This window comes from Sturnira hondurensis, unplaced genomic scaffold, assembly GCF_014824575.4.
Source record: "Sturnira hondurensis isolate 20B ecotype Veracruz unplaced genomic scaffold, ASM1482457v3 Scaffold0003801, whole genome shotgun sequence".
Lineage (NCBI taxonomy): Eukaryota > Metazoa > Chordata > Mammalia > Chiroptera > Phyllostomidae > Sturnira > Sturnira hondurensis.
This window is the reverse complement of record NW_028076432.1, coordinates 6,305,074-6,330,419: the sequence shown is the minus strand read 5'-3', so window position 1 is coordinate 6,330,419 and position 25,346 is coordinate 6,305,074. Positions and strand designations below refer to the sequence as shown.

Below are 25,346 nucleotides of genomic sequence, written 5' to 3'. Positions count from 1 at the left end.
AAGAGAGTGTGACAAAGCCACAGGAAATTGTCCAGGCATGGTGGGAGGAGACCCAGGTTCAGCCTGTGTCTGCCAGGTGTCAGTGGTGGGGGCTAGTAAGGGAGAATGAACAGATCTTGAAGGCTATGAGAGATTTTCCTAGGCAGAAAGAAGACTGTACGTTCTAGGCAGAAGGAACTACACGTGTAAAGGCACAATTATTATTGTGTGGCTAGCTACAAAGTGGGAATCGGGAGAAGTAGGAGGGGAACTGGACAATGAAGGAAGAGGCAAATAATGGTAAAGAGTCTGGCTTTTGTCTTGCAGGTGATGAAAGGTCATTAACAGACAGTAGTATGGCCAACTCAAATATGAGCAAAATTTGCTGGCTACCTATGATACAGTTCTGATCAGTTCTTAAAAAGTGCATTTTAATAACTTCTGCCTAAAGAAGGCTTGATAGTGGGAAGAATACATAGAAACATGTCACTAGATAGAATCTGCAACTCACCTCTCTCCTTCCCAAAACTGGAAAAATGAATGTGTCTTAAGGAAGCATGAGGGAAGAAAGCCATGGGGGTTAGATGCAGTATCTCTTGTTAGGAGTTGCCCAGAGTGTAACGAAGATGAGCACTTAGAAAGAGATGAGTAACATCTCTGGTTTGTAATTGAGATTTAATTATTGTGTTTCAGAACCTGGAAGCATTCTGTGTGACCACATGCATACCTCTGTCACATAAGTCATTTATTAAATGCTCAAATTCTTACTATGACAAGGCTCTGCGCTAGAAGTAGAAGGATATGACAGCAAATTAGGCACGGCTGCTCCCAAAGCAGTCTACAATCCAGGGAACAAATATGCAAATAATTATACTACAAAACAATGCCAGTGTCATAGTAAAGGCTCAAATATTACTGGTGGCTTCGAGTTAGAAAAAAGAACATGTATTATCTACCTGCCTTAAATAATTTAGCAAAACCATTAAGTCCATAAGAATAGATTACAAAGCTAGGGGTTAGTGCTTTAGGATAGCATCTGTTGATTACAAGCTTGATTACAAGCTTGAATGCCTTAAGGAAAAGTTTATAATTTTTAAATGTCAAGGGATGAGAAAAATTATAGTTATACACAGAAGGAATTAATAGAACATTTGGAAATGTTTGACCTAAGGGCTTGGCATGCTTGGGAGGCAGCACACACAGTTCTTGGTCTCATTCCAAACCTGGGGATGAGGGCCCTTTCAGGGAGTTAAATCCAACCTTTCGAACTAAGGATTCCGATGACATCACCTGCCCCTTTAGAGTACTAAACGTTCTCACAAGCGGCTGTCTCCTTCCCAGCCTTTTGAATATCAGGAAAGTGTAAACTAGTTTCTTTTGTAACCAAACAAATACATTTAGATTTTCTGGGGTGAGAAAGTAGAAGATTTCCTTTCCTTCCCGACCCTACTCTCCTCCAAATACCCAAGAAAGGCACTTACGAAATTGAGACAGATAATTTACTTAACACGTAATAGTTAATAATTTAGTCAAGGATCTAGGATCCTGAATAAAATGTATCTTCTTGAAATTTTCCCTGCAGGATCCAAGTTAGCATTATGCTTCCTCACACTTGAAATGCTGATTGCTAACCTATTTGCATCCTTTTTTCTAATTTCTCTGGCTTTCCATTTAAGTTGGTCTAAATCACTTGGAAATTTCAGTTGTCTTCCTTTTCCTACTTAGCATGCTAAATAAAACCAGGCAATGGAAGGCATGCACCAGGACATCTCGTGGCCACCCCTGAATTCTAAGCTTTTGGTTACTGTCAAGAGAGAGTTAAATGAAGAAATTTTTTCAGGAGTTCCATTACTAAATATTCCCATTACTCATTCAAAACCTTCCTCAAAGAGATTAATTTCTTTAATAAATGAATAAATTAGAACACATAGATTGTTCTTTATACAGGAAGCTTTCAATTCTCTTGATAGAACTTATATCTAGAAATAGTTTTAATTAATTTTGTGAGTAAATCTAACAATGCTAAAATAATGTTTTTTGAAATGAAGATAAATCTATTAATTTCTGTAAAATGACATGTCTTTCATTACTAAGCTCTTTTTGCTCATTATTCAATTAAAATTGACTTTCTTTGTCTTTTATTTCCACTAAATTACTAGAAGTAAAAATATAAAATGAAATGAAATGTCATTTTTGGCTTGAGTAGGAAGGATCAAGGCACAAACGGCCTTTCTTATTAGTCAATTATAAATTCTTATGATCATTTTCTCTAAACCTAGTATCTATGACATCTTATAAAATATAAGATTTGAACTGTTAAATTATCATTAGGATCATACTGTTGATTTAGTAAAAGTACTAAATTCCTTCCTAATATTTTTAAACTATTGAGTACCCCTTAAATTTTTTTACTTAATACTTGTTTTTTTAAAAAATACTTGTTTTTGAAGTGAAAATTGTTTAATCATTTTAGAGTAAAATACAACATAAGAATGGTATTTTCGTGTCCAAAAGCAATTATTGTACTGTATGCATTTTAATCTTTTATGTCATTCATTTAAAGTGGGTGGTTAACCTAAAAACTGAGTTTTAACCAAAGCCACTTTCCAATGTTGTCATAATATTGCTTTGAGGAGTCATACCCCTGGTACTAGCCAGTGCTTCTGTCCTCTGCTCTTGCTCTTTCTTTCTCACTTGCTAAATTACGGTTTTTGAGAAGCCAATGTTTCATTCATCTTGAGCTTCCAATGACTGCCGGTATTCTTTCTGCTCTTCTCCAAGGCACTTGTTTTACATCTTATCAGAAAAATCTAGAGTGAAGCTAGGATCCCTTTGATTTTCTTGAAGTACTTTTGGATACTTTCTATTGTGTTCATATTAGGTGTTTCCATTTTAGTTCCTGTGTCTGAGCTTTTACTTCCTGTTCTATTGTTGCTTTCCTAAATTGGCTGAAGAGCTCATCTGAGGATTTCAGTACATCTGAAGTTTTCACTGGATTGCCTAAACTTCCCCAAGAGTCTGCATTCTTGATCTTTATATCCTTGTGCACGGGAACCTCTCAGATTCTAATACCATAGTGTCATTACCAGACCAGTGCATCACAGGCCATTCTGGTGTTGTTCCAAATTGCCTGAGGAGACAGGATTTGCAAAGGTGAAATGTTTTTCACACTCTGTAAATGTTTTAATTCTTGATGCTTAAATGCAAACTGGTAGTGATTTGGTGGTGTTCATCAGACTGACGAACAAGGGCAGTTGAACAAGAGATTGCATCTTGCGTAGAAAATTGTGTCTCTACTTCTTCTCTAAAAGGAGAATCTCTCTGCTTAACTCCAGTGAGTAGAGGTAACCTTTCTGGTTCGAAATTCACTGCTACCTGGAGAGAACCTGAGTCACTGCTACTTCCTTCAGACTCCGACAAGCCGCTGCCACTGCTTTGACTCAGTCAGGAACACTTCCAACAGTCTTGGATGACAGGGTGTTCTCAGATTTTGTTTTATGCTTTCTGGAATTTAACTGATTATTAAATCCAACTTTTCCAGCTCCTGTTGTTTTCTGTGAATGAAGCTCCTCTCTAGGCTTCATTATGTTCTTACCGTGAGGTTTCAGTGGGAATTTTCTTAGACATGCAGCAACATGTTTTCCTAGTTCTCTCAGTGTTTCACAGTCCATTTCTCCAACTCATCAGGGTTGGGGTTACTCGGTGAAGGCTCTCTTGATTGTATTACAGGAATGACTCTCCCAAGTTTATCTCCGGGGAGTTTGTTTATATCCACATTTAGCTGCCTTTTCTCACCAGAGTTCAAGGGTTTGGCTTTATCTGTATCCTCAGGTTTCAGAGCCAAGACCTGTTGCTTCCTCTTCATTGGCTGATTGCTCTTGGGCTTTTCCTTTCGTTTCACTCGCTTAAACTTTCTTCTTGGATTTTCATCTGTTATTAACCATTTTTTCTTTCCCCTTTTAGATGCCTCATTCTTTTTCTTTATCTTATGGAAAGGTATTTGGGACAAAATTTGTGGTTATTTGATGAACAGCTTTAAGCTGCTCCTGAAGCTTTGTAAGAGCCTAAACTCATTCATCTTCAGACTCACCAGAAGAATTACCTTCAGAGGAAGCTTCACTAGTGCTTTCTCCACGAAGGGATTTTGTGATGTCTGTTCTGGTGTGACCTACAGGCATACTCTGGACAGGTTCATCTGGGGTCTTTGCAAAATGCACTTCAAAAACACCCTGGAGCATTCTTGCCAGTCACTACTTCATGAGCTGAAGTATTTGTTGCGATTCATGCAGGTTAATCTAATATCTGCAGCAAATTCATGTGCATCCTTATATTCTTGGTTATCCATTTCTGCCTGACAATTTCAAAATCCGCTGGATTTTTCACAGTATCCTAGTCACTGAAGTTATGGAGTCCTACCGCATTACCATCAAGGGATTGTCAAAGACCCATGAATATGAAAAGTGCTTCTTTGCAAGCATTTCTTTAAGAATCTCACTATGGTGCCCTAATTGTTCTGTTGCTCTAACACTTTTTACAGAAACTTTATATTATTGCTGAGAATCTGGCAAAACATTCTTCAGCAGTTTCTTTTATAGGAAGTGTTTTTGCTGACTTTTTCTTCTGTACATGCTAGGGAACATTCACCCTCTACGCTAACTACTGAAGCTGTAGGAGTTGAGTTTGCTTTCCTCTTCACACTCCTCGGAACTGGAGCCACTGGGAGGTAAAGTGGGGTGGAGTGAGTACCTTGTGCCAGATGTAAAGGAGAAATAGATGTGTTAGGAATTACAAAGGGACTCGCTTGCTGCTTAACTACTTTCCCCAATGCTTTAGGGCACTTTTTCTTTAACAGAAGAAACTGCTAACATTCTGCTGAGTGCCTTTCTTTACTCTTTCCTTACCACCCACAACTTGCTCTTCTTATGGCATCCAAAATAATTCCTGTCTAAACAACTCTAGTGCTTGTGTCATAAGAAGAATGTCATCTCCAGGCTTGCTGTAGAAATAATTTGAGAACATGGTGTTCTATACATTCCGAAGCCTGCACATAATACTTGTGTTCCAAACGCTTCTTAACTGTACGTAATCCATTGGGTTCTTTACAATGGTAAATAATCAGGCAACTTTAGTCTCACAGCAGCCACTGGCTGCCGAAAGGCCAGGACAATCCGTGCTTCCATAAAGCCTTCAATACAACTTTTTGTAGATACTGCAGTTGATTTGTCAGTCACGTGTTTGTCTTAGTATTTATATACTCTGGTGGTGAAGGGTTAACAATGGCTGTGTGTCCACTCGGCAGAGACATTCTTAACTGCTTCAAATCCTGATACTCGACTGTAGTCTACAAGTACACGTCCTTTTCCTGTACAAGTACTGAAAGCTCTTCCATCACGTGTGCCTTGGTTTTGGATGATTTGAGTTATTGCAATCTTTCGCTGCATTTCTTTCGGCCTTTCTAAAGCACAAGTCAGGGGCTAGCAGGGAAGGCCTGCAAGTTCCCCTTGTGAGAAGGATCTTGTCTGGCCGTGCCCTTGAGCTGGCATGAGGTGAGGTGGTGCGGGGAGGAACCCCCCACTGTCTGACAGGGCCCACTCTCGTCCTCATGGTGGCTCAGATGAATACATCTTTTTAAAACTTGGGGATTCCCCTTGATTAGTTTTTGGAGATAGTGTGGACCATGAGTTTATAAAGGCAATTTAAAAATAATTGTCCTATCATAGAACTGTATCATGGAAAGCATATTAGTTTTTAAATTTCTTCTTTCCCAGACTCACTAACTCTATTTCGTCAAATAAGGAGCAGGGAAAAAGGAAGAGGGAGAAGATGACAGTGACATTTTTACCTCAGGTATCTGAGTAGACGGTGCAAAAGGCAATGCAGAAAGAGAAAATTTAAGGAGAAATGTAATGAGTTCTGCTTTAGGTGTGTTGAGTTTGAAGTGCCTTTGGGACATCCGACTGGAAATGTTTGGCAGACAAGTTAAAATATAGGTCCAGAGCTAAGGGCGCACACAAATTAGTGCTGAAGATGTAGTCACCAGAGCTGTGTGTGGTTGAAGTGAATTCTCTCAAAAGATAGTGAGTTTCCTTTCACAAATGGCATCTAAGCTGAAGTAGACAAGTGTCTACCTGTCTGTGTGTATAGGGACTTCAAAGCACCGTAGTGAGCTCCGCTCAACCCTGTAGCACCCCTGTAACATCTAGACCCCACAGTGTGTGCCTGGTTCACCCAGCAGCATGCTCTCACATCTCCACCTGAGATGTGAGCCATATACTTGATTCATCCTTCCAATAAATATATCTATACTCATGGGCATTCTTTCATTCAATAACTGCTCAATGAGCATAGATTGTTCATTAGGTTTCATGGGTATATAGTTGAAAAGGCATGGTCTACTCTAGGCCATGAAGAGACAGATGCATAGACAGACGTTTTCACCACATTTTATAAAAGTGAGAGTTACAGTGAAACGAGAGCACTGTGGGAAAGCACTTAAGGCTTCCTGGGTGGAGGTACTAAATGATTCATGAAGAAATGGACAATCAAGTGTTTAAAGGAGGAGCTGAAGTTTTCCAGGCAGATGAAGACAAGGAGGTAAGGGCTTGGGGACTAGCACGTGCAGTGCAAGGAAAACAGGCAAGCACCCAGTAATAAAGGAGATCTAGAGGCCCCCACGTGATCACATCCAGCAAGAGCAGGGTTGTAGCCCTGGTACAGGGAGACAGAGGGACAGGTGGGTGCTCGAGTTCCCGCCTGCTCTCCAGGAGGAGGTGTGGAGGGAGCCTGAGCACCAGGCTGGAGCGGGATGTAGAGACCGCAGCCGGGCATCTCGACCACTGGCAAACGGCTGTAACTCTGGGTTTGGTGTTGGCTGCAACACAATGTTCACAAGGCCAGAACAGTCCATTTAGAAGTCACCAGGGCAGGGAGTAGCCTAAAACACTCCCTGAACAGCAGAGGGGCAGAGGGAGGGAGGATCCAGAGGAAACCCCCTAGACCTGAGCTCTTTTTACCACCACTCCCCACAAGAGGGCATGTAAGCCCCACCTCCCTACATGGCCAGGGTCATCTTAGAAGAGTGCAGGGGGAGGAGAGAAAATCTACAAGTCTGAACATTTATCAGAAGGTGACCATGTTATCCCAAAGAGGCAGTACACAGCAACAGATAATGAAGGCAGAATGACCCTTTATCCTTGCTGCCGTCCCTCAAAAGGAATCGGGTCCTGAGGAAGACCAGGTCAATTTTAGGGCATTCAGAAGCTTTGTACATTTGAATATATTTTGTGAATTGTGATGCCCAAAGTGATTTCCAGTTTTTACTGAAATTATTTATGGTATTTGTTGAGTAGCAGTTTGTACTAAGACTAAGACCCCGCTTGGGTTTTAGTTTGCCTCCAGTGACTGTTCTGTGTTTCCCCATGACTGCAGCCGATAGAGAAACATCATCTCCAGTTCAAAAAAAATGAGAAGAAGTAAACTGTTTTTTAAAATTCTACTTACCTCTTTTTTCAGCCAGTCATTCTCCCAGATATGTTGGTAGTTGCCCTTATCAATGAACTTCACAGCATTCTAAAAGAACGTTTCTCTATTAAGGAGGAGTTGCCACAAAGCAATTCACAATTTTAGCAATGATGACATACAACCAACTTATCTGACTGTTCATTTTAAGTTATGTTTTGCAAATAGTTTGGAAACATACCTAAGAACTCATGGTTCAGCTGTTCTTTCTTTACTATCCTACTAGATTGTTTTTACTGATTTACTCCGCCCCACACAGGTGATTCGGAGAACTGGACAATGGCTGTCCAGGCAGATTGGCCTCTATTGTGACAGAGTCCAGCTGCCCTGGTGAAATCAAATCAGTAAGTGGTCTGATCCACAATTAATATGGTTAAACGGTAGAGATCAAACATTCTTCAAGTCTATGGTCAAAAACATTACCCAACATATAGCAAAAGCATGAAAAATTACATTACTGCCTTTCTAATTGGAAAGATTCCTGCATGTCAGTAATAACAATATTTACAAAGTTAACAGCAAATAGTTTCAGGGTAGCAAGCTATAGATAGACAGCCTCCTGCAGAAAAGGCATTTTAGATGAAGAAAACAGAAAAAGCCCTAGTCAGTAGGGTCATAAAATGTAAATTCATTGTTTAATTACTTGGATATTTACAGTTTTACCCAAAGGAACTGTATAGTGGATGGCAGATCATGTTTATCTGTAAGGTGCTTTTGTATGGATACCATGTTATGACTTCAATATTCAACAACCGACGGGCACAAGCAAAAGAAGAGAAGTTAGGAGAAATCTTCTAGTTCATAAATGTGGGCAGGAATAATTAAAAAATATGTTAAGGGTGAATGTATCTTTTAGAGTTGGAAGATTTGCAATGAATTTTTTTTAAGCCATACTAATTAAACTAAGAGTGGACCTTCATTCCCTAGGAACCAGGAACTCTTACCTTCCAGTTACAACGGACACTTCTAAAGTTCCTTCAGACATAATTTCATTTGGACAAAAGTAGGAAGACACTAATACCCGAAGTTATTTGGCTAATGGCTTCATTCACTAACAAAGGAGTAGTGGTTTTCAACTTTGACCACATGTGAGAATGTTCTGAGCACTTTGAAAAATCCAGAAGCCCAGGCAATATCCCAGGCCCATTATGTGAGCATGTCTCTGAGTGTGGCAGCAGGCCCCACCTGGTTAAACAAATTTCTCAGGTGATTCCAATATGCAGCCAAGGTTGTGCAACAGTGGATGATAGGATATTACAGTACATGCTGAAATAGCCAGATTAAATGAGGAGAATCTGTTCAGGTGTGTAGGTGTTTGGTTACAAGGAGAGAAGAAAACGTATGGTGTAATGAGTAAGAGCGATGCTCTCCAGGGGACACCTTGGATTGAATCTTGATTCCACCACTTGCTCCGGGCAAGTCACAGAATTTTTCTGGGCCGCTGTCTCCTCATTAGCAAGACCCTCCTTTGTAGAATTGTTGAGAGATTTAAATGTAAAATGCTAGGAACAGCAAAACAATCCTCATTATATACTGAGCATGTAAACTTAAAGCATATTTGATCTACACATACCTTTGAATCATCTGAACTTCAGTCAGACCACTTAATTGTTGGGTTCACCATTTTCTCACATTTAGTCACAAAGTGGCCCAATTGAGTGGGCAGACAAACCATTGGTCCATTTTTCATAATCCTCTGTATTTGTGTAAATCAGTAAAGATCATGCAGTAGAATAATAACAATAAAAGAACAATGGAATCAACAGGGAAGCAACAAACAGTCGCAACCGAAATTCAATGAAAAACTCGAGAAAAGACCAGATGTTTATGATTCTGAAGACGGAATGCTCCAGACGAAAAGACAGTCCCAGTGGGGACCCCGCTGATTGTGGCGATATCTGGGGCACAGGGGAAGTACAGTGGGAAAAAAAGAATTAGCTACTTTTGCCAAATAAAGAAATTTAAAAACCTAAGATGAGAAATAATATCTTAAATATTTTTTATATCCTAATTTTTTTAAGCTCTAGCAATGTAAAGTATATACTCTCTTAGGTTTGGATATGGAAAAAAGTACTTTTTAGATCAAATTATACTCATTCTATAATTTATCCAAAATTATATTTAATAATTTTTACAGCCATTGTTATTATACCTAAAAATAAGTGAATAATAATTTACTGAGCTCATGTTTCTTATGAAGCATTGTGCTACTTAAGTCATCTCATTCAATCCTCACGATTCTTTAAAGGTAAATATTATTATTGTCCCCTTTAATAGATTTAAAAACCAAGCCCCCTTATTTATACGCCCAATGAGTAGTACATCTGTAATTTAAATTAGAACTCCTAACTTAAGATCCCAAGTTTTTAACTATTAAAATATACCACAAGAAAAAATAAGGGGAAAAATTTTTAAATTAGAAAATTGAAATATACCTCTGTGGCCCATTCCTTCTTTTGGTCCAGTTGCAACAATGTTTCTCTGATTATTTTCTTTCTAGCATCTTCCAGAGTAATTTTATACTGTTCTTTAAAAAGAAAATTAGAAGCTGTAACAATACTGATCCTAGGTAAAAGTATGATGTTAGTAAATTTTATCTTTCACATTCTTCACCTCTCCTTTCCTACACATTTTTACCCTGAACTTGCAGAGTCCATTTTTACTGAAGCATCTAGTACCTTCAACTAGCAGAAAAGCTCCAATAACTTCCTCACACCTTAACATGAATCCGTTTAAGATGACATCTCTCCCAAGAATATCCGTACTTTGAAAGGACTGTCTCCCCAAAGACAGAGTTTGCAGTCTGCCCTTCATATCACACAACGTCTGATTCCGCAACAGAAACATAAAGCAGTTCTGATTACATGCTTGAGTAGCATCCTGTACCTCTGACTTCATCTAGCTAAATTCCCACTCTTCTCGGCATGCGTTTCCTGGGGCAGGAAGCACAGCAGGAGGAGAGGAAACGGCAGGAGGGCTATTTCTGAAAGGCTGTAGCCTTGGTTCTGAGGCTCAGAAAGAGGACACAGATGAAGAAGTGCAAATTCTCTGTCCTCTCCGGGTTTCCTTAGGTCACAGATGTTAGAATTGAGAGCTCAAAGGATCATCAAATTTTAGACCTTGAAAGTTGCTTAAAGATCATGCAACCAACACCCCTCTGTAAGGAAACTGAGAAGCAGCGACATTAAGGCTGCTTTACAGAACGGAGAGAAGTAATGCTGGAAAAATCAGTCTAGCTCGCTCATCGTTTCATACGGTAACTCGTCACCAAGCTTTTTTGATGTGTGGGACACTATTTAAGGCACTGATAGAACTGACAGAGAAGAGACAAACCACCGCCTCTCTGACATGTACATTCTAGTGGGAAGCCAGACCATAAATCGGTAAACAAACAAGTGTTTCAGGTGGAGATGTGTGTGATGAAGAAAAACTAACATTCTCTACTTTAGACAGGGTGACCAGAGACAGCTCTTTTGAGGTGGTAACATTTGAGCAAACACTGAATGAAGTGAGCGAGTCAATGACGTGCAACAGGAAGGAACTGGACTACTCCAGATCCAAGAACAATCAAAGGTAGTTTTGTTTTAGGATAACATCTACGGTATATGTATAGTGCCTGAAGGATACGTATTTGGAAGTCAGAGAGTATTTTTCCATACAAACAACCTTGACAATTACAGTTGCTGGATTTCTGGACTGGCCCACAGAGACCCCTTTGGTTTACTCTGTAACCAGACCATAGTATTGTACCACACCAATTGTGGTGTGGAACCCAGCTGCCATTTAGGACATTGTTTCAAAGGGGAAATTTTCTCCACCGATGAGTCAGCCAAGGCAGAACTCTCAGGGGTCTGCAACTACAGTGGAGGAGATCTGTGGGTCTGGTCTTTCAACGCTCTGGGGATGTGGCCAAGGAGCTAGGCATGAGTTATTCAGCCATTATCTGTACCTCATCTGTTACTGGCATAACTGCTTCTCCTGATAGATGAAAACTCAGAAAGCAGAGTGTAAAATCTTCTCTTTTATATCTTTCTTTTTTTATTGTATTTTTTCCATTATCTTTTATCCCCCTTATACTCCGTCCCCTCTGCAACCACCACACTGTTTGTCCACCACATGAGTCCTTCCTTTTCCTTTTTGCTCAGTCCCTCCATCCCCTAACCTCCCCTCCAAGAGCTGTCAGGGTGTTCTCCATCTATGCGTCTCTCTCTGTTTTCCTTGTAAGTTTGTTCATTAGGTTCCACATATGAATGAACTCATATGATATTTGTGTTCCTCCAACTGGTTTACTTCACTCAGCATACTGTTCCCCAGGTCTAGCCATAGTGTCACAAAGGGTACAATTTCCTTCTTTTTATAGCTGGTTTGTATTGTGTAAATGTCCCATAGTTGTTTGATCTACTCATCTACTGATGGACACTTGGGCTGCTTCCAAAGCTTGGTCATTTTAAATAACAGTGCAATGAACATAGGGGTGCTTATGCTGTTTCAAATGAGTGTCTCAGATTTCTTCAGATAAATTCCCAGAAGTGGAATTGCTGGGTCGTAAAGCAGTTCCATTTTTAACTTTTTGAGGTAACTCCATACTGCTTTCCACAGTGGCTGCACCAGTCTGTATTCTCACCAACAGTGCGTGAGGGTTCTCTTTTCTGCACATCCTCACCAGCATTTGTTGTTTGTTGATTTATTGGTGATGGCCATTCTGACAGGTGTGAGGTGCTAACTGTGGTTTTAGTTTGAATTTCTCTGATGATTAGTGATGTTGGACATCTTTTCATATGTCTATTGGCCATCATATGTCTTCTTTGGAGAAGTGTCTATTCAGGTCCTTCGCCCATTTTTTAATTGGATAAACCATTTTAATATGGGTTTTTTTGGTGTTGAGGTTTATACATTCTTTATAGATTTTGAATATTTACCCTTATCAGATATATGAGTGAACACATTCTTCCATTCAGTGGGTTGTCTTTTTATTTTGTTGAAGGTTTCCTTTGCCAAGCAAAAGCTTTTTAGTTTGAAACAGTTCCATTTGTTTAATTTTTTCTGTTTCCCTTGCCTGAGGGAATACAGCAAATAAAATATTGCTATGAGCAATGTCCAAGGTTTTACTGCCTATGTTTTCATCTAGAAATTTTATGGTTTCAGGTCTGACATTTAAGTCTTTAATCAATTTTGAATTTATTCTTGTGTGTGGCATAGGAAGGTGGTCTAGTTTCATTTTTCTGCATGTATTTGTCCAGTTTTCCCAATACCATTTGTTGAATAAACTATCTTGGGCCCATTGTATGTGCTTGCTTCCTCTGTTCAATACTAATTGGCTATAAAGGTGTGGGTTTATTACTGGGGTCTCAATTCTGTTCCATTGATCTATGTGTCTGTTTTTATGCCCGAACCATGCTGTTTTGATTACTATGGCCTAATGGTACAGTTTGATATTGGGTAGTGTGATTCCTCCAACTCTGTTCTTCCCCAAGATCGCTGTTGCTATTTGGGGCCTTTTGTGGTTCCATATAAATCTTTGAAAGATTTGTTTTAGTTCGGCAAAATACATCATTGGTATCTTGATAGGAATTACATTGAATCTATAGATTGCTTTGGGTAGCATGGATATTTTAATGATGTTAATTCTTCCGATTCATGAACACAGTATGTGATTCCATGTCTTTCTATTACTGCAGTTCCTGGGATAGAACAGATATTGAAAATGCTTTGAAAAAAATTAAATTTGGCAAACTGCAAGTCTCTGTCAGGCAGTGATCTGAGGCTTCAGCACAGGGTAACTGCAGCCAATGATAGCAACTTTGGTGAGGAAGAGGAGGAGGAGTAGAAATGGAGACGGGGAGAGCTTCCCAGGTTGTGGAGTGGCCAGAAAGGGGTTGGGATGGTCCGTTTCTGCCTCTAGAGGAGTTGAAACAAGAGGGTCTGACAGAGGCAGTGATTCATAAACAAGAGAGTTCATGAGGTCCTGGGGACTCGTCTAACTTGACATCTGGAGAATAAGAAAACAGAATTCTTCACTATTCCAGCCCGCATATGCCCATCTCCGTAATCTCTATTATTCTTACTCATTTGAAGTCATTGCTTGAATATATCAAACATTGCAATCTCATTTCTGATAGAATTTCTTTTTCGATTCAGGATGTAGCCCACTACACTAATGCTGGGTATTATTTTAAACTTCTACGCCCCAAAACACAAAAAATCAGTCCAAGAGTTGCAATGCATCAGGAGGTTAGCTATAATAAATTTTACATTCTTAGCATCTAAAAGAACCCATAAAACCTAGAGCTTGATAGCATGAAATATTGATTCTTGCTGTAAATCATAAAAAATAGATGACCAAATATGCTGTTACTAAAGTTGTAGCTCTCTCACTTGCCATTTTCATACTGAAAAAGCAATAGTAACATCCAACTCTGTGTCAAAGTCCATAAAAAATTGTATGAACTGTTTTTCTTCTGAAAAGCAGAGTAACCAGCACAAGGGAGGATGTGAAGATCCCATTGTTATCCTCTGTGATTCAGATGATGTTTCAGGTAACAACAATTAACTATTCCTTTGTGAATACAGCCAGAGAAACTGAGAGTATACAAAAGTCTCCTTCTCACAAAAGCCTGAGACACTGCAAGTGGGAGCTTGAGAGGTTATGACCTTGTGCCTTTAGACTCTTGGCTGCTCAGATGCCCAGTTTAATGTGGTACTTCTCAGAAACTGACCGCAAAACCACCCTGGCTGAGGCTTGCTTTGCATTGTTCCCCCTTCTCTCCTGTATGTAGCTGTGCTTTGGTTTATTCCTCCACAGCTTTCGGGGAGTTTGCTGTCTACTCTTCACATACTTCTGGTGCCACGCGGCTTCACGGTGCTGATCCTCGCCGGTGGCGGTGGCCTCCCTTCAGCCCCATCTGGAGAAAACTGAGCAAGGGCAGGTGGCAATAGTTGCCATGTAGCAATTTCTCAGGCACAGTGTATATTAGAGAGCCATCCCTACCTCGCCGAATCACGGGGCTGGGAGGACTACTGAAGCTTATTGGTTTGGTGTTACACATGGGTTCAAATTGCATTTCTACTACCTACTAAGCTTAAGAGTTTGGTCAAGGCAATTAGCTTCTCTGGGCCTCTTGTTTCCTCCTCTTTAAATGCACACTGATACCTAATTCAAAGGGACTTCTCGTAAGGGTGAGGTAAGATATAGAAAACAGGTGCTGGAAATGTGGGTTCTCTTGGAGATCACCGAGGGACTCTTATTTTACAGAGGAGGAAGTTGACATTCAAAGAACTAATGTTATTTCTTGTAAGTGGACCTGAACCCGAGTCTTTCAATTCACTGCCAGTGCACAAAGAGCTTCTGTGGGTCCCTGTTCTGTGCACCTGGTAAAGGACAAAAAGGAAAAGTGATCTGTGACTCTAATATCTAGTGATTTGTAATAACCCCTCCCTTTTTCTATTCCTGGGCCTAATCTAAGGTTTCCTTCCCCTTTATTAAGAGAATGAACATGTTCTAAATGACCAGTTTCCTATGTCTAATATCCTAACGTTGCCTTCTGGCTAAAGCGTGGAAAGGGACAAAAAGCTCTCACTTGACTGACACTCCCCCAAAGAATTGTTTCCCTTCCTGGTCCTCGCTGGCATTTAAGGTTGATTCCTCCTCTCATGGGGCATTGCTGTCATTTTTCAGAGGACCACCTTCCCCATTGCTAGTTATACTCGACCTGCATTTCCTTCCTGCAGGGGATGTACTGTCCTTGGAGGTTGACTAACGACTAGTCTTTTGGCCTCTGGCTGTTCATCTCCTTCTCCCTCCACACATACAGGCTTATAAAAGCCCAGAGAGCTCCCGTGCTCCGTCCACCTTGAGGACTCAGTGGAAAGCTGGCCACCTATGAATCAGGAAGTGGGTTTTCTCACCAGACACTGAATCTGCTGGCACCTTGACCTGAACTTCTCAGCCTCCAGAACCGTGAGAGATAAATTTTGGTTTTTCATAAGCCACCTAGTCTATGAGACTTTGTTATAGCAGCCCACGTGGACTAAGGCACAGGCCTAGGCCAGGGCAGCAACCACCTCTTCTTAGCTCTGCTCTCAGAACTGTTAGCTAGTCAGCCACATGCCCCGTGGATTTCCCAGGAATGAGTCATAAAATAGATCTGAATGTCCCCTAAACTGGAGAGGACACATATTGAACAATCTGAAGAAATTCCCTGAAAACTTTCCATCTTTTTAAAAAACAATATTTTATTTCATTTTTTGAGAGAGAGGGGGAAGGAGGGAGGGAAACATCAATGTGTGGTTGGCTCTTGCACGCCCCCAACTAGAGACTTGGCCTGCAACCCAGGCATGTGCCCTGACTGGGAATCGAAATGGTGACACTTTTGGTTCTCAGGCCAGCACTCAATCCACTGAGCCACACCAACCAAGGCAAAACTTTCTATTTTGATTTGAGGTAAAGGAAGAATTACCCTTCACCTGTCCCATTGGGGGACAGTGTAGAACTCATCGCATACCGTGAGCTCTTTGAAAAAACTATCCCCTAATTTCTGATAATCTTTTCTTGGCCTCTCCAACTTCTTTTACAGACCGGAATTCAGTGGTTGAAAGTGTGGAACCATTTTCCTGTCTTATCATATTGCAAGTTTGCACAGTGGTATCTCACTTTACTTTGAAATGTGGTATCCGTTGCATACCCACCCCAGTTTAAAGTGAGGCTGAAGAAGTTTCATTTTAACATCCTGTTTCACTTTCAGCAAACCCTCTTTTTTCTAATATACTTGATCCTTGCAAGTGAAGCCATTTAACTAACACGAATCCCTTAATCATGGGTTTGGGAGGAGGTTTCCAGAGAAATCATGGGAGAACAGGGGCAGCAGCAGAAGAAGAGGGGAGGCTGGTAATAAGGCCGCACACAGATCGATTTAGGAGTCCTCCTCGTGATCACCTGTCCAATTTGTGGCCCCTGAAGTGCTTTAACGCTTCGGGGAAGAGGCGCTGCTGCATGGGTGGGAGAAATGGATGGCAAAAAGGGTACGCCCATCACATGCATTTTCCCACGATACCAAAGTGGGGCTATAAACTGAGACACAACCAGTAAGTACAGTAGTTCAATACATAAATATCACTGCCACCACCCCAAAGTTGGATACAACAGCATGAAAACTTTCAGCTGAAACAAATCATCCAAATGTCTGAACCAGAGGTTGAGGGTGGGGCTGGGTTGGAGGTAGGGAAAGTGGGAGGGAATGGGGACACCTGCAACAGTGTCAATAATAAAAATAAAGTTAAAAAAATATAATGAGTTGAATTTACCTGAGAAGATCACTCTTTCTACTTAAAAAATATAAAATAAAGAAACTGGGCCTTGGCTGGTGTGGCCTAGTGGATTGAGTGCCAGCCTGTGAACCACAGGGTGGCTGGTTCAATTCCCAGTCAGGGCACATGCCTGGGTTGCAGGCCAGGTCCCCAGTAGGGGGTGCATGAGAGGCAACTACATGTTGGTGTTTCTCTCCCTTTCTTTCTCCCTCCCTTCCCCTCTCTCTAAAAATAAATAAATAAAATCTTTAAAAAAAAACCTGGGTAAAATTTTAAAATATTTTAAACATTCCAGAACAATAACTATTTTAAAAGTATGGTACTGGTGCACAAATACATAGACAGATCAATAGAACAGAATAGAAAGTATTTAAAGATATCCAAATACAAATGGGAAATTAAAGTAGACAAAGTCATCACCTCAGATCAGTAGGGTAGAAATGGATGAGTTGGTGAATGAAGCTGGGACAGTGGAAAACCATCTGGCAAACAATAAAATTGGTTTCCTACCTCAAAAAACATAAACTTAAATACAAGACTACAAGATTTTCTCATACATACACCCCACAAATTAAAGACTAATGACAAATGGGAAAGACATTTGCAGCTTCTATCACTGTTAAAGAGCTAATTTCCTGGAAATGTAAAGTGCCCCACAACACAGTAGAAAAGTGGGCAAAGGGTATAAAACAGCCGGTTCACATGAAAGAAAATTTAAATGGTTCTTCAGCTCAGGAGAAGATACTCACTGGTGCTTGTAGGAGAAATGTAAATCAAAGCCACAGTGGAATACAGTTTTCTCCTTTCGAGACTAACAAAGAACAAAGAGTTGAGTAATATCCCCCCTTGTGGAGGATGTGGGGGGAAAGGCATCCCTGGGCACGTCAGGAATAAGCTGAGTACAACCTGTTTGGAGGGACAGACCTATCAAAACAAAAATAAATGGGCTGCTTAGGCCAGCCATTTCTCCTTAGAGATACGCATAAATGAAACTGCATGAATACAAGGGTATCATCACTGTAAAATGGGATACGTATAAGGATACTCATTGCAGCATTATTTGTAATAGTCAAAGACAGTGAATGACCTAAATGCTTATGAGTAGGGGACTGGTTAAGGAAATTATAGTACAACAAAACACAGTGGCCACTGGGAGAATGAGGGAAGTACTAATACAAAGTGCTGTCCATATTGTCATGGCAAAAATCGCATTTGTGCCATGCTGTTTGTTTACGCATCTGTAATCTTTCTGAGAGGCCATAGAAGAAACTGGTGATCGTGGTTTTATCTAGAGAGAGGACTGAGTGGCTGGGGAGCAGACAGGAGGAGCAGGAAGGTGTCACGCTCTCACTCTGTACTTTTCTTTTGGGGATAAGAACACTTTTCGAAAAAGTGTAATTCCAAGCCCAGACTAATTTGGGGCCAAATTATACTATGGTTACGGTGCAGAGACCCTTAGCTGAGAAACTCACATAAACATTGGTCTAGACGTGGGGTATCCGGACAGGCCCTCGGCCCCGGACAATGGGAACAACCTCGCAGGACCCCCTGCGATGCGGGGCACCGTCACCCACTGGGCTCAGCACCACCACCCACCCACGGTGTCCTTTCAGGCCAGATCGCTTCCATTCACTCTGTCCCATGATTTTCCTGTCTCTGGGTCTCTGGTGTTCCTTTAAGCCACTATGCTAGTCACAGTGACAGACAGGGGACCTCATGGTTCCCAGAACTAGTCCTGGTAAGCTTCATCACGCCCAATGTCATCTGCTCCATACCCTCTCCACTTCCCCGCCCGTGTCCATTCTCCAGTCCTTTCTGACTAGAACTTAGCATTCACCTGAGGTTGCTTTAGCTTGCCTCGGGTGAGTTACCTTCGTGGCCCCAGGACCCTCCTGCCTCAGCGAGCTGACCTCAGACCCAGGTGTGGGGGAGCACACAGACACCACCCACTGAATGAAACTTCTTCCTTGACAACCGTTTCTCCCCCCACCTCCCCTTCCTTTACTTCCCCTGCCCAGTTCCGTAGGTGGTCCTGGGATAGTTTCTCAGTTTCCTCTCTCCACCTCTGCCCTTGGGCTCAAACTGTTCGTGCTGACCCAGCAGAGAGGAACAAATGATTCGGGGAGTACCCTTTTTTTTTTCTTCTATCAACAGTCTGCCTTCTAAAGGGTGTTTTACCAAACTTGAGCTTTGTTGCAACTGACCTGACATTTTCTCTGCATTCTCTTTAACTTTATTGATGTCATTTTGTAAGGAGATAATGAGTTTAGCATGTTGTTTACTCCCTACATTCTTGTACTCTTCCCAATATTCCTTCTCACTGAGTTTCTCAAGAAACAGTTTCTCAGCATTACTTATTTGCAAGCGCATATCTGTTGAAAGAAAATCAAAACACCATGTCATTTCTGCCATCCTTGTAACCATTATGTGTTGCAGTCTGCTTTTATGAAGTTAGGCTCTGATATTACAATGCTGTTATCTCATAAATCCAATTTTATATCTACAATTGAAGGAAATCTAAGCTATCCAAACTATTTAACTACCTCTTGTGATTCAAATTCTAAGTAAAATTAAAATTCTAATTCTAAAGTCGATGTGTGGTTTGGGGCTGTGAATGAGAGCTGTAATAGACAATTAAGCTATATGCCTAGGAACCCACAGGTTTAAATTGTGACAGCTTGTAAGGATCCTATCTTATGTCACATATACATTTTTTTTAGTAAATTGTCATTTTTCTGGCCATTATGCCTCTGGGCAAAGTGATTTCACTTTCTGTGAGTCCGTAGTCCTTGGTGACCCCTTCTATAAATAAGTTGTGTAAGCCTGTCATCTAAAGTTCATTTGTGTGGAATGACAGTCACACGAACATGTTTTCCCCACCCTCACTTGTACGACTTCAGGTTGAAAGATAAATTTCCTAATTAAACATGTATAAATATTGCCCGATCTGAACCATATAAGCTCTCAGTTTGCCCGAAACCCCTGAGAATCATGATATGCTATTCAGCCTTTAGGCTGAATATTATGCTGCTGAATATTTTGGGAAAGGAAGCATTACAAAGAGCTGGGTACAATGAATTTAATAGCCGTTTGGCTTCCGGCCACACACATCTTGTCTGAGAGCTCTGTGGCGGTGATGCCACATCTTACTCAGCTCATAAAGGCAGCACTTAGCAAGAGTCTGGCCCTTAGTTGGTCCTAGAAAATGCTTATGGGATGCCTGAAGCGTTCCAATCAGGCCAGAGGGGTGCTCTTCAGTCTGGATGGACTCCAAACACGTCTTTTGCCAAAGAAGTAAGATTACATTAGAAAATCCCTTAATAAATGGCACTCGTTACTGTGGTTAAACAACTAGTGCTCCTGTAGCCCAGATGCTCAGCTGTCCTCTTATTTGAGCAGACCGTTGCTGCCTCAGCCCTGTGCCAGGGTCAGCTTCGGGGGGCCATGCTGGTTCCCATCATTAAAGATGTTGAAAGAGAGATGGATGTAGTGGCTGTTGTCTACTTTTCCACAAGCCCTCTTCACTTTCAATCTTGCTGCTCTAAGCCTTTCCTGCTCCTCGTCAAATATACAGTGGGGTGTACGTAGGTTTACAGTACTTTGTATGGAAGATAATATTGTAATTAATAAATAATAACACAAGAATAAACTGTTTCACATACTCGAAACTGTGAACCTACTCTCGCCCCACCTTGTATGTGCCCAGTTACAGGGGTCCCTTCCCCCGGCCACAGGGATTAGCCCAGGCGTGAGCACGTGCCCCAAGCTAGGCACATGCTCAGAGTCCTTCCATAGAAATATTTTTATTGAAACTGGTAGAAAACATGTTTCTTTGGCCTCCACTTTGAGGTTATAAGGATGTAAGATCAGAGATGTCTATGGTTAGTGTTCTAGCCTCATGGGGACAACAGCCTGAGAAAAAGGAGCCAACTTTCAGGGAGAGGACAGAGAGAGGGGCTGGATGAAGGAGGTCGGGAGAATGAAGGAGGGGGAGAGAGAGGAGAGAGATGGGGGTGGTGAAAAAAAAAGCTGGGATCTGACAGCGTGTGAGGCTCTGGGTCACCCTGCATTTTCTGCTTGGTTATGTGGCAAAAAAAATTGCCTTCTTCTTTACGCTTAAGCTAGTTCGGGTTAGATTTTATCCTTGTAACTGAAAGAGTCCTAACTGAAGTTGGAAGAAAGAGGTTACATCAGTACCTCTCAGACCTTACTGTGCGTAGGAATCCCCTGGGATCTTGTCAAATGCAGGTGCTGCTTCGGCCGGTCTGGATGGCGCTGAGCCTCTGCCTTGAGACAAGCTGCCACGTGACGGGAGGGCTGCTGTCCACACCCCAGAGCCGGCTGCAAGTGACTGCCTGGTACATAGCACAACTGCCCAAGGACCCCTTTTCGGACGCGTCTGTTCTCTCCCTTTCCCTCTCTTCCCCGGCGTCTGTGGGCGGCTTTCTTCCTAGGACCACATGTGAGCCCAGGCCTACTTTGCTGTGCTCAGTCATCCAGCTGGGCCCCAGTCTGGTATGACACACGCACCTTGAACTGAGTCCAAACCACAGACAGGCACACCTCAACTCACTGGCCCGTTCCCATTTGAAGGCAGCTCAGCGAGCACATCTGAGTAGTATCTGTTTTGGTCTCACTCCCATCTCTAGGGATTTATTGAAGTATTCCTTCCAACCACAAGCAAAACTTTCTCGGAAAGGAACCCACACAATACAGTGTCTACCATCTCATTGCATCACTGTTGCCCATAAGGACACCTGGGTAGGTGGAGGTTTACGGGAACAATTTTGGAGACCCTGAACAATCAAGTTTGCTGAGTAATGTTTGGTGTGGGTAACTGTTTCATTCAAAACAACAAGTTATCTGTGAGTGGAAGGCCTGCTCTGTGCAAAGTGCTTGGATATGCAGGCTCTCTGAAATACTGGAGAAATTCAGGAAACTCTCGTCCCCTGTTTTGCCTGCCAGCTTCTAGCACTGCATCCTGACAGCACTCAGTTCTCTGCCGCGTTTCCCAGCTTCCTAGCAGACATGATATTTATAGGGGTTCTGGCAAACGTGGTCTTTAGGAACCTTGGCAGGATGTCTGAGATAAAGGAATAGGAATTTTAAAAAATGTCAGTGTCAACACTGTGTGTGTGACTTGCCCCCAGGATCATGGTGTTTCCCAAACCCATGGCAAGAGTATGTGCCGGGTCCTTCATATTCCGCACCACGCATCATTTCTATCCCTGTCCTCCAAACTGCCTTTTTCCCAACTCTAACCCTTCTTTCCTCATCTAAATGGGAGTGGGAGGGGGAGCTCAGCTCCACGGAGATATAGGGCTGGGGGAGCTTCACGGTTACACTCACTTAGTCATTCCCAAGTCTGAATGGACACTGAAGCCAATGAAACCACCGAACAAGAGAATTTCCCAAAAGAAGTAACAAATCCCCACCGTGAGGCATTCAGAGTATCTACTGGGATATTGTCCAGTGTGTGACAGTCAGATGGCTTCCGTGTGCCTTTGTTTTCGATCACTGTCCCCACTGCTCCTCCCCACTTGATTTCAGCGTCTCTGCCGCTTTATTTCCCCTCTTGCTCATTCACCTACATGTGTTTCTGTTTGTGATGATAGTGATGTCGTCTGAAACACGTTCACAGCATTTTTAACATATTAGGAAACAGGCATTCGAGAAATAACTTGATTCATCTTTATGATACTTTTCTAAGTTCTTAAATCACCTTTTAAGTTTTGTTCCTGGTCTCTTTCAAACTGCCACTTCTCCTTCATTGCTGTTTCCACGTCCTCTCTTGATATGACTTTTGACTTTTCTGACTTCTCTTCGCTTAGTTCCTTGAGTAGGTTCCGGATGTGCCAAATCTGTTCATCCTTTAAGCGTCGATTCTGTCATGAAAATCCATAGCCGTTAACTACATGTGCTCAAGTGTTTACGCTGATTTTCCTCAAAACACAGTCACACATTGAGGCTTGCAAAGTCAGAAGGAAATATTTGATGAAATGAGTTATATAATAATACCTCTGAAAGTTTATGGAGCATGGGATACAAAACAAAATCACACCCATCAACATGGTAACTATCAGATAGCAAGTTACATTTAGAAAATTGTGTTACTAATCTACCAGTCTCTCACCCCATAACAGAATCAATGAACATTAAAATCCACCCTTGGACATATATAAGAAAAAGAAGATGAAAAAATATGAACAGTGAAAGGACAGCAAACTCACAGTTATCAACAACCACACCTAAAACAAAAGCAAACCAAGAGGACAGCTAGATCAGGAGTGGAACCATAGAAATGAAGAACACATGGAGGGTTAGCAACAGGGGAGTGGGAGGAGGAGAAGAGGGGAGAAGGTACAGAAAATAGCATAGAGGGTAGGTAGAAAATAGATAGGGGGGAGGGCAAGAATACTATGGGAAATACAGAATCTAAAGAACTTGAGACACGTGGTCATAAACTAGAGGGGGGGAATGGTGGGGGAGAGGGTGTGCAGGGTGGAGGGGAATGAAGAGGGGGAATAGAACAACTGTAATGATATAATCAATAAAATATATTTTTATTATTTATTTTTATTTATCTTTAGAGGGGAAGGGAAGGAGAGAAGGAGAGAAATATCAATGTATGGTTGCCTCTCGTGCATCCCCTGCTGGGAACCGGGAACAGGCCTGCCACCCAGGCATGTGCCCTGACTGGGAATCGAACCGCGATCATCTGGTTTGCAGGCCCACGCTCAATCCACTGAGCTACACCAGCCAGGGCCTATATTTTTAAAAAATAAAAAATAAAACCCGCCCTCGGAGTTCCCTTTCTCTGCTCAGCACCACCCTTCTTCAGCTCTCAGCCGCCATTCAGTCAGCAGCTACGGGGCCAAGTGGTCGTCTGGGCACGAGGGACAGATACGTGAGCAAAGCAGACAAAAAGTGCTGGTTTTGTGACATTCACATTATTCTTTGCTTTTTTCACAAATGACCCTAGTTCTCTTATTCTGGGGGGACGGCTACTCACCACTCCAATACTCCATACTTAAAATATGGACTGGGTTGCCTCCATGGCTGTGTCATCTGTATTTCCAAGCTTCTTCTGTTTCGTCAACTGGGAGCTTACGCTTGCCCTTGCTATCTAATGATGTATATGCAGAGGTATTTTGGTGTGTGTGAACTCAGGACATTTTCCTTGTAATTTTCCAGGGTCTCTCAGACTTCTAATGCTTCCCTGGTGTCTTTCCCTCCACTTTTTAATACCTAATAAAATGTATATACGTAAATATTTCAATACATTTTTAAAAATTACTTATTTGCCTATAGTTTAACATGCTCTTTATTGTAACTTTTCAACACTATATTTTATGTCCACTATTCATGTCTTTTATCCTTGTAATTTACTTAGATACTTTAAGAGTATTTTGTTCTCCCCAAATGGATTCTTTAGGCCAGTGCTTCTCGAGCTTTCCTGTGTACACCAGGCACTGGGGGACCTCGCCAACACACAGATTCTGACTCAGTACACTTGGCACATTTCTGACAAGTTCCAGGTGATGCCAAGCCTGCTGGCCCCTCAGCCACACTTTGGATAGAAGGGTTCTTTCGGGTAACCTAAAGAATTTATGGTGTATTGGTAGTATTGGAGCCTACTAAAACCCCATTCTTTATTACATAATCCAACAAACTTTAAACTTGAGGACTGAGAAACTTAATTTCTTAAAATTGTTTGGCAAAATAAGCATTAGTTTAATAAACTAGGATTTAATGTTACTTTAATGCTCTTTAAGTTATTCCATAGGATGTGTGATCTGATTGTCATTTCAGTGCACTAGAATTTTAATTTAAAACTTTGACAAACTGAGCAAAAGCAATAGGCAATAAAATTTATGATGCTTGGTATTGATAAATAGGCCCCCCCTCAAAAGGATTGGAATGGATAGGTTTTTAGTAACTTCAAAAATGGGAATAAAGATGAAAGGGTATGATATTCAAAATTTAGTTTTGAATGGTTTCTCTGATATTTTGTTTACAATATTCTAAACATCATAATACTGTCTTTGAAGAATTTTTAATACTAAGGAATTCATAATATGCTAAATTTGAAAACTGAATCTCTTTCCTTCTAAACTACTCTTTAAAATCTTATTGGGAGTGACATAAGCAGAAATATTTAAATAAAAACCTCCAAAAATCCTCTCCTCCATAAAAGCAATTAGAAAACTGGCAAAACTGTCAAAATCAACTTTTCAGAACTCAGGAAATTAAAAGTATAATAACTTCCAGAGAATGTTTATTCAAGCAAAATAGTCGAATGTGGGTAAGGACAGTGAGCCTGGTGGCATTTCGCCTTCTTCTAAAAACCAAGAGCCTTACAGTCATGGTGAGAACCAGCAGCCTGCTGGCCTGGGTTAGGGGGTCAGGGAGAAAAGCGGTGGGGAGCAGAACTCTTCCAAAGCACAATCCCCAAGTTACCATCATTATTTGATGTATCTGGTAGTTCCCTGGAAAATGCCACCAGCAAACCTTGTCTTTATTTGACCCAACTCAGAGGTTGTGTG

General features: G+C 41.4%; 1 protein-coding gene and 1 pseudogene across 2 annotated transcripts in view; both read right to left on the bottom strand.

The window, feature by feature from the left end:
* CCDC83 (coiled-coil domain containing 83) overlaps nucleotides 1-25,346 on the bottom strand; it is a 52,662-nt gene that overhangs the window by 13,090 nt on the left and 14,226 nt on the right. The window contains exons 3-6 of one of the 2 annotated variants that reach the window (XM_037042948.1): nucleotides 22,523-22,685; nucleotides 19,005-19,172; nucleotides 9,933-10,024; nucleotides 7,480-7,548 (exon numbers count right to left, since the gene is read on the bottom strand). In XM_037042948.1, the coding sequence (XP_036898843.1) occupies nucleotides 7,480-7,548; nucleotides 9,933-10,024; nucleotides 19,005-19,172; nucleotides 22,523-22,685 (492 nt within the window). The remainder of the gene's footprint in view (nucleotides 1-7,479; nucleotides 7,549-9,932; nucleotides 10,025-19,004; nucleotides 19,173-22,522; nucleotides 22,686-25,346) is intronic. The other variant, XM_037042947.1, reaches the window with a different exon arrangement.
* LOC118984764 (bromodomain testis-specific protein-like) lies at nucleotides 2,569-5,284 on the bottom strand (annotated as a pseudogene).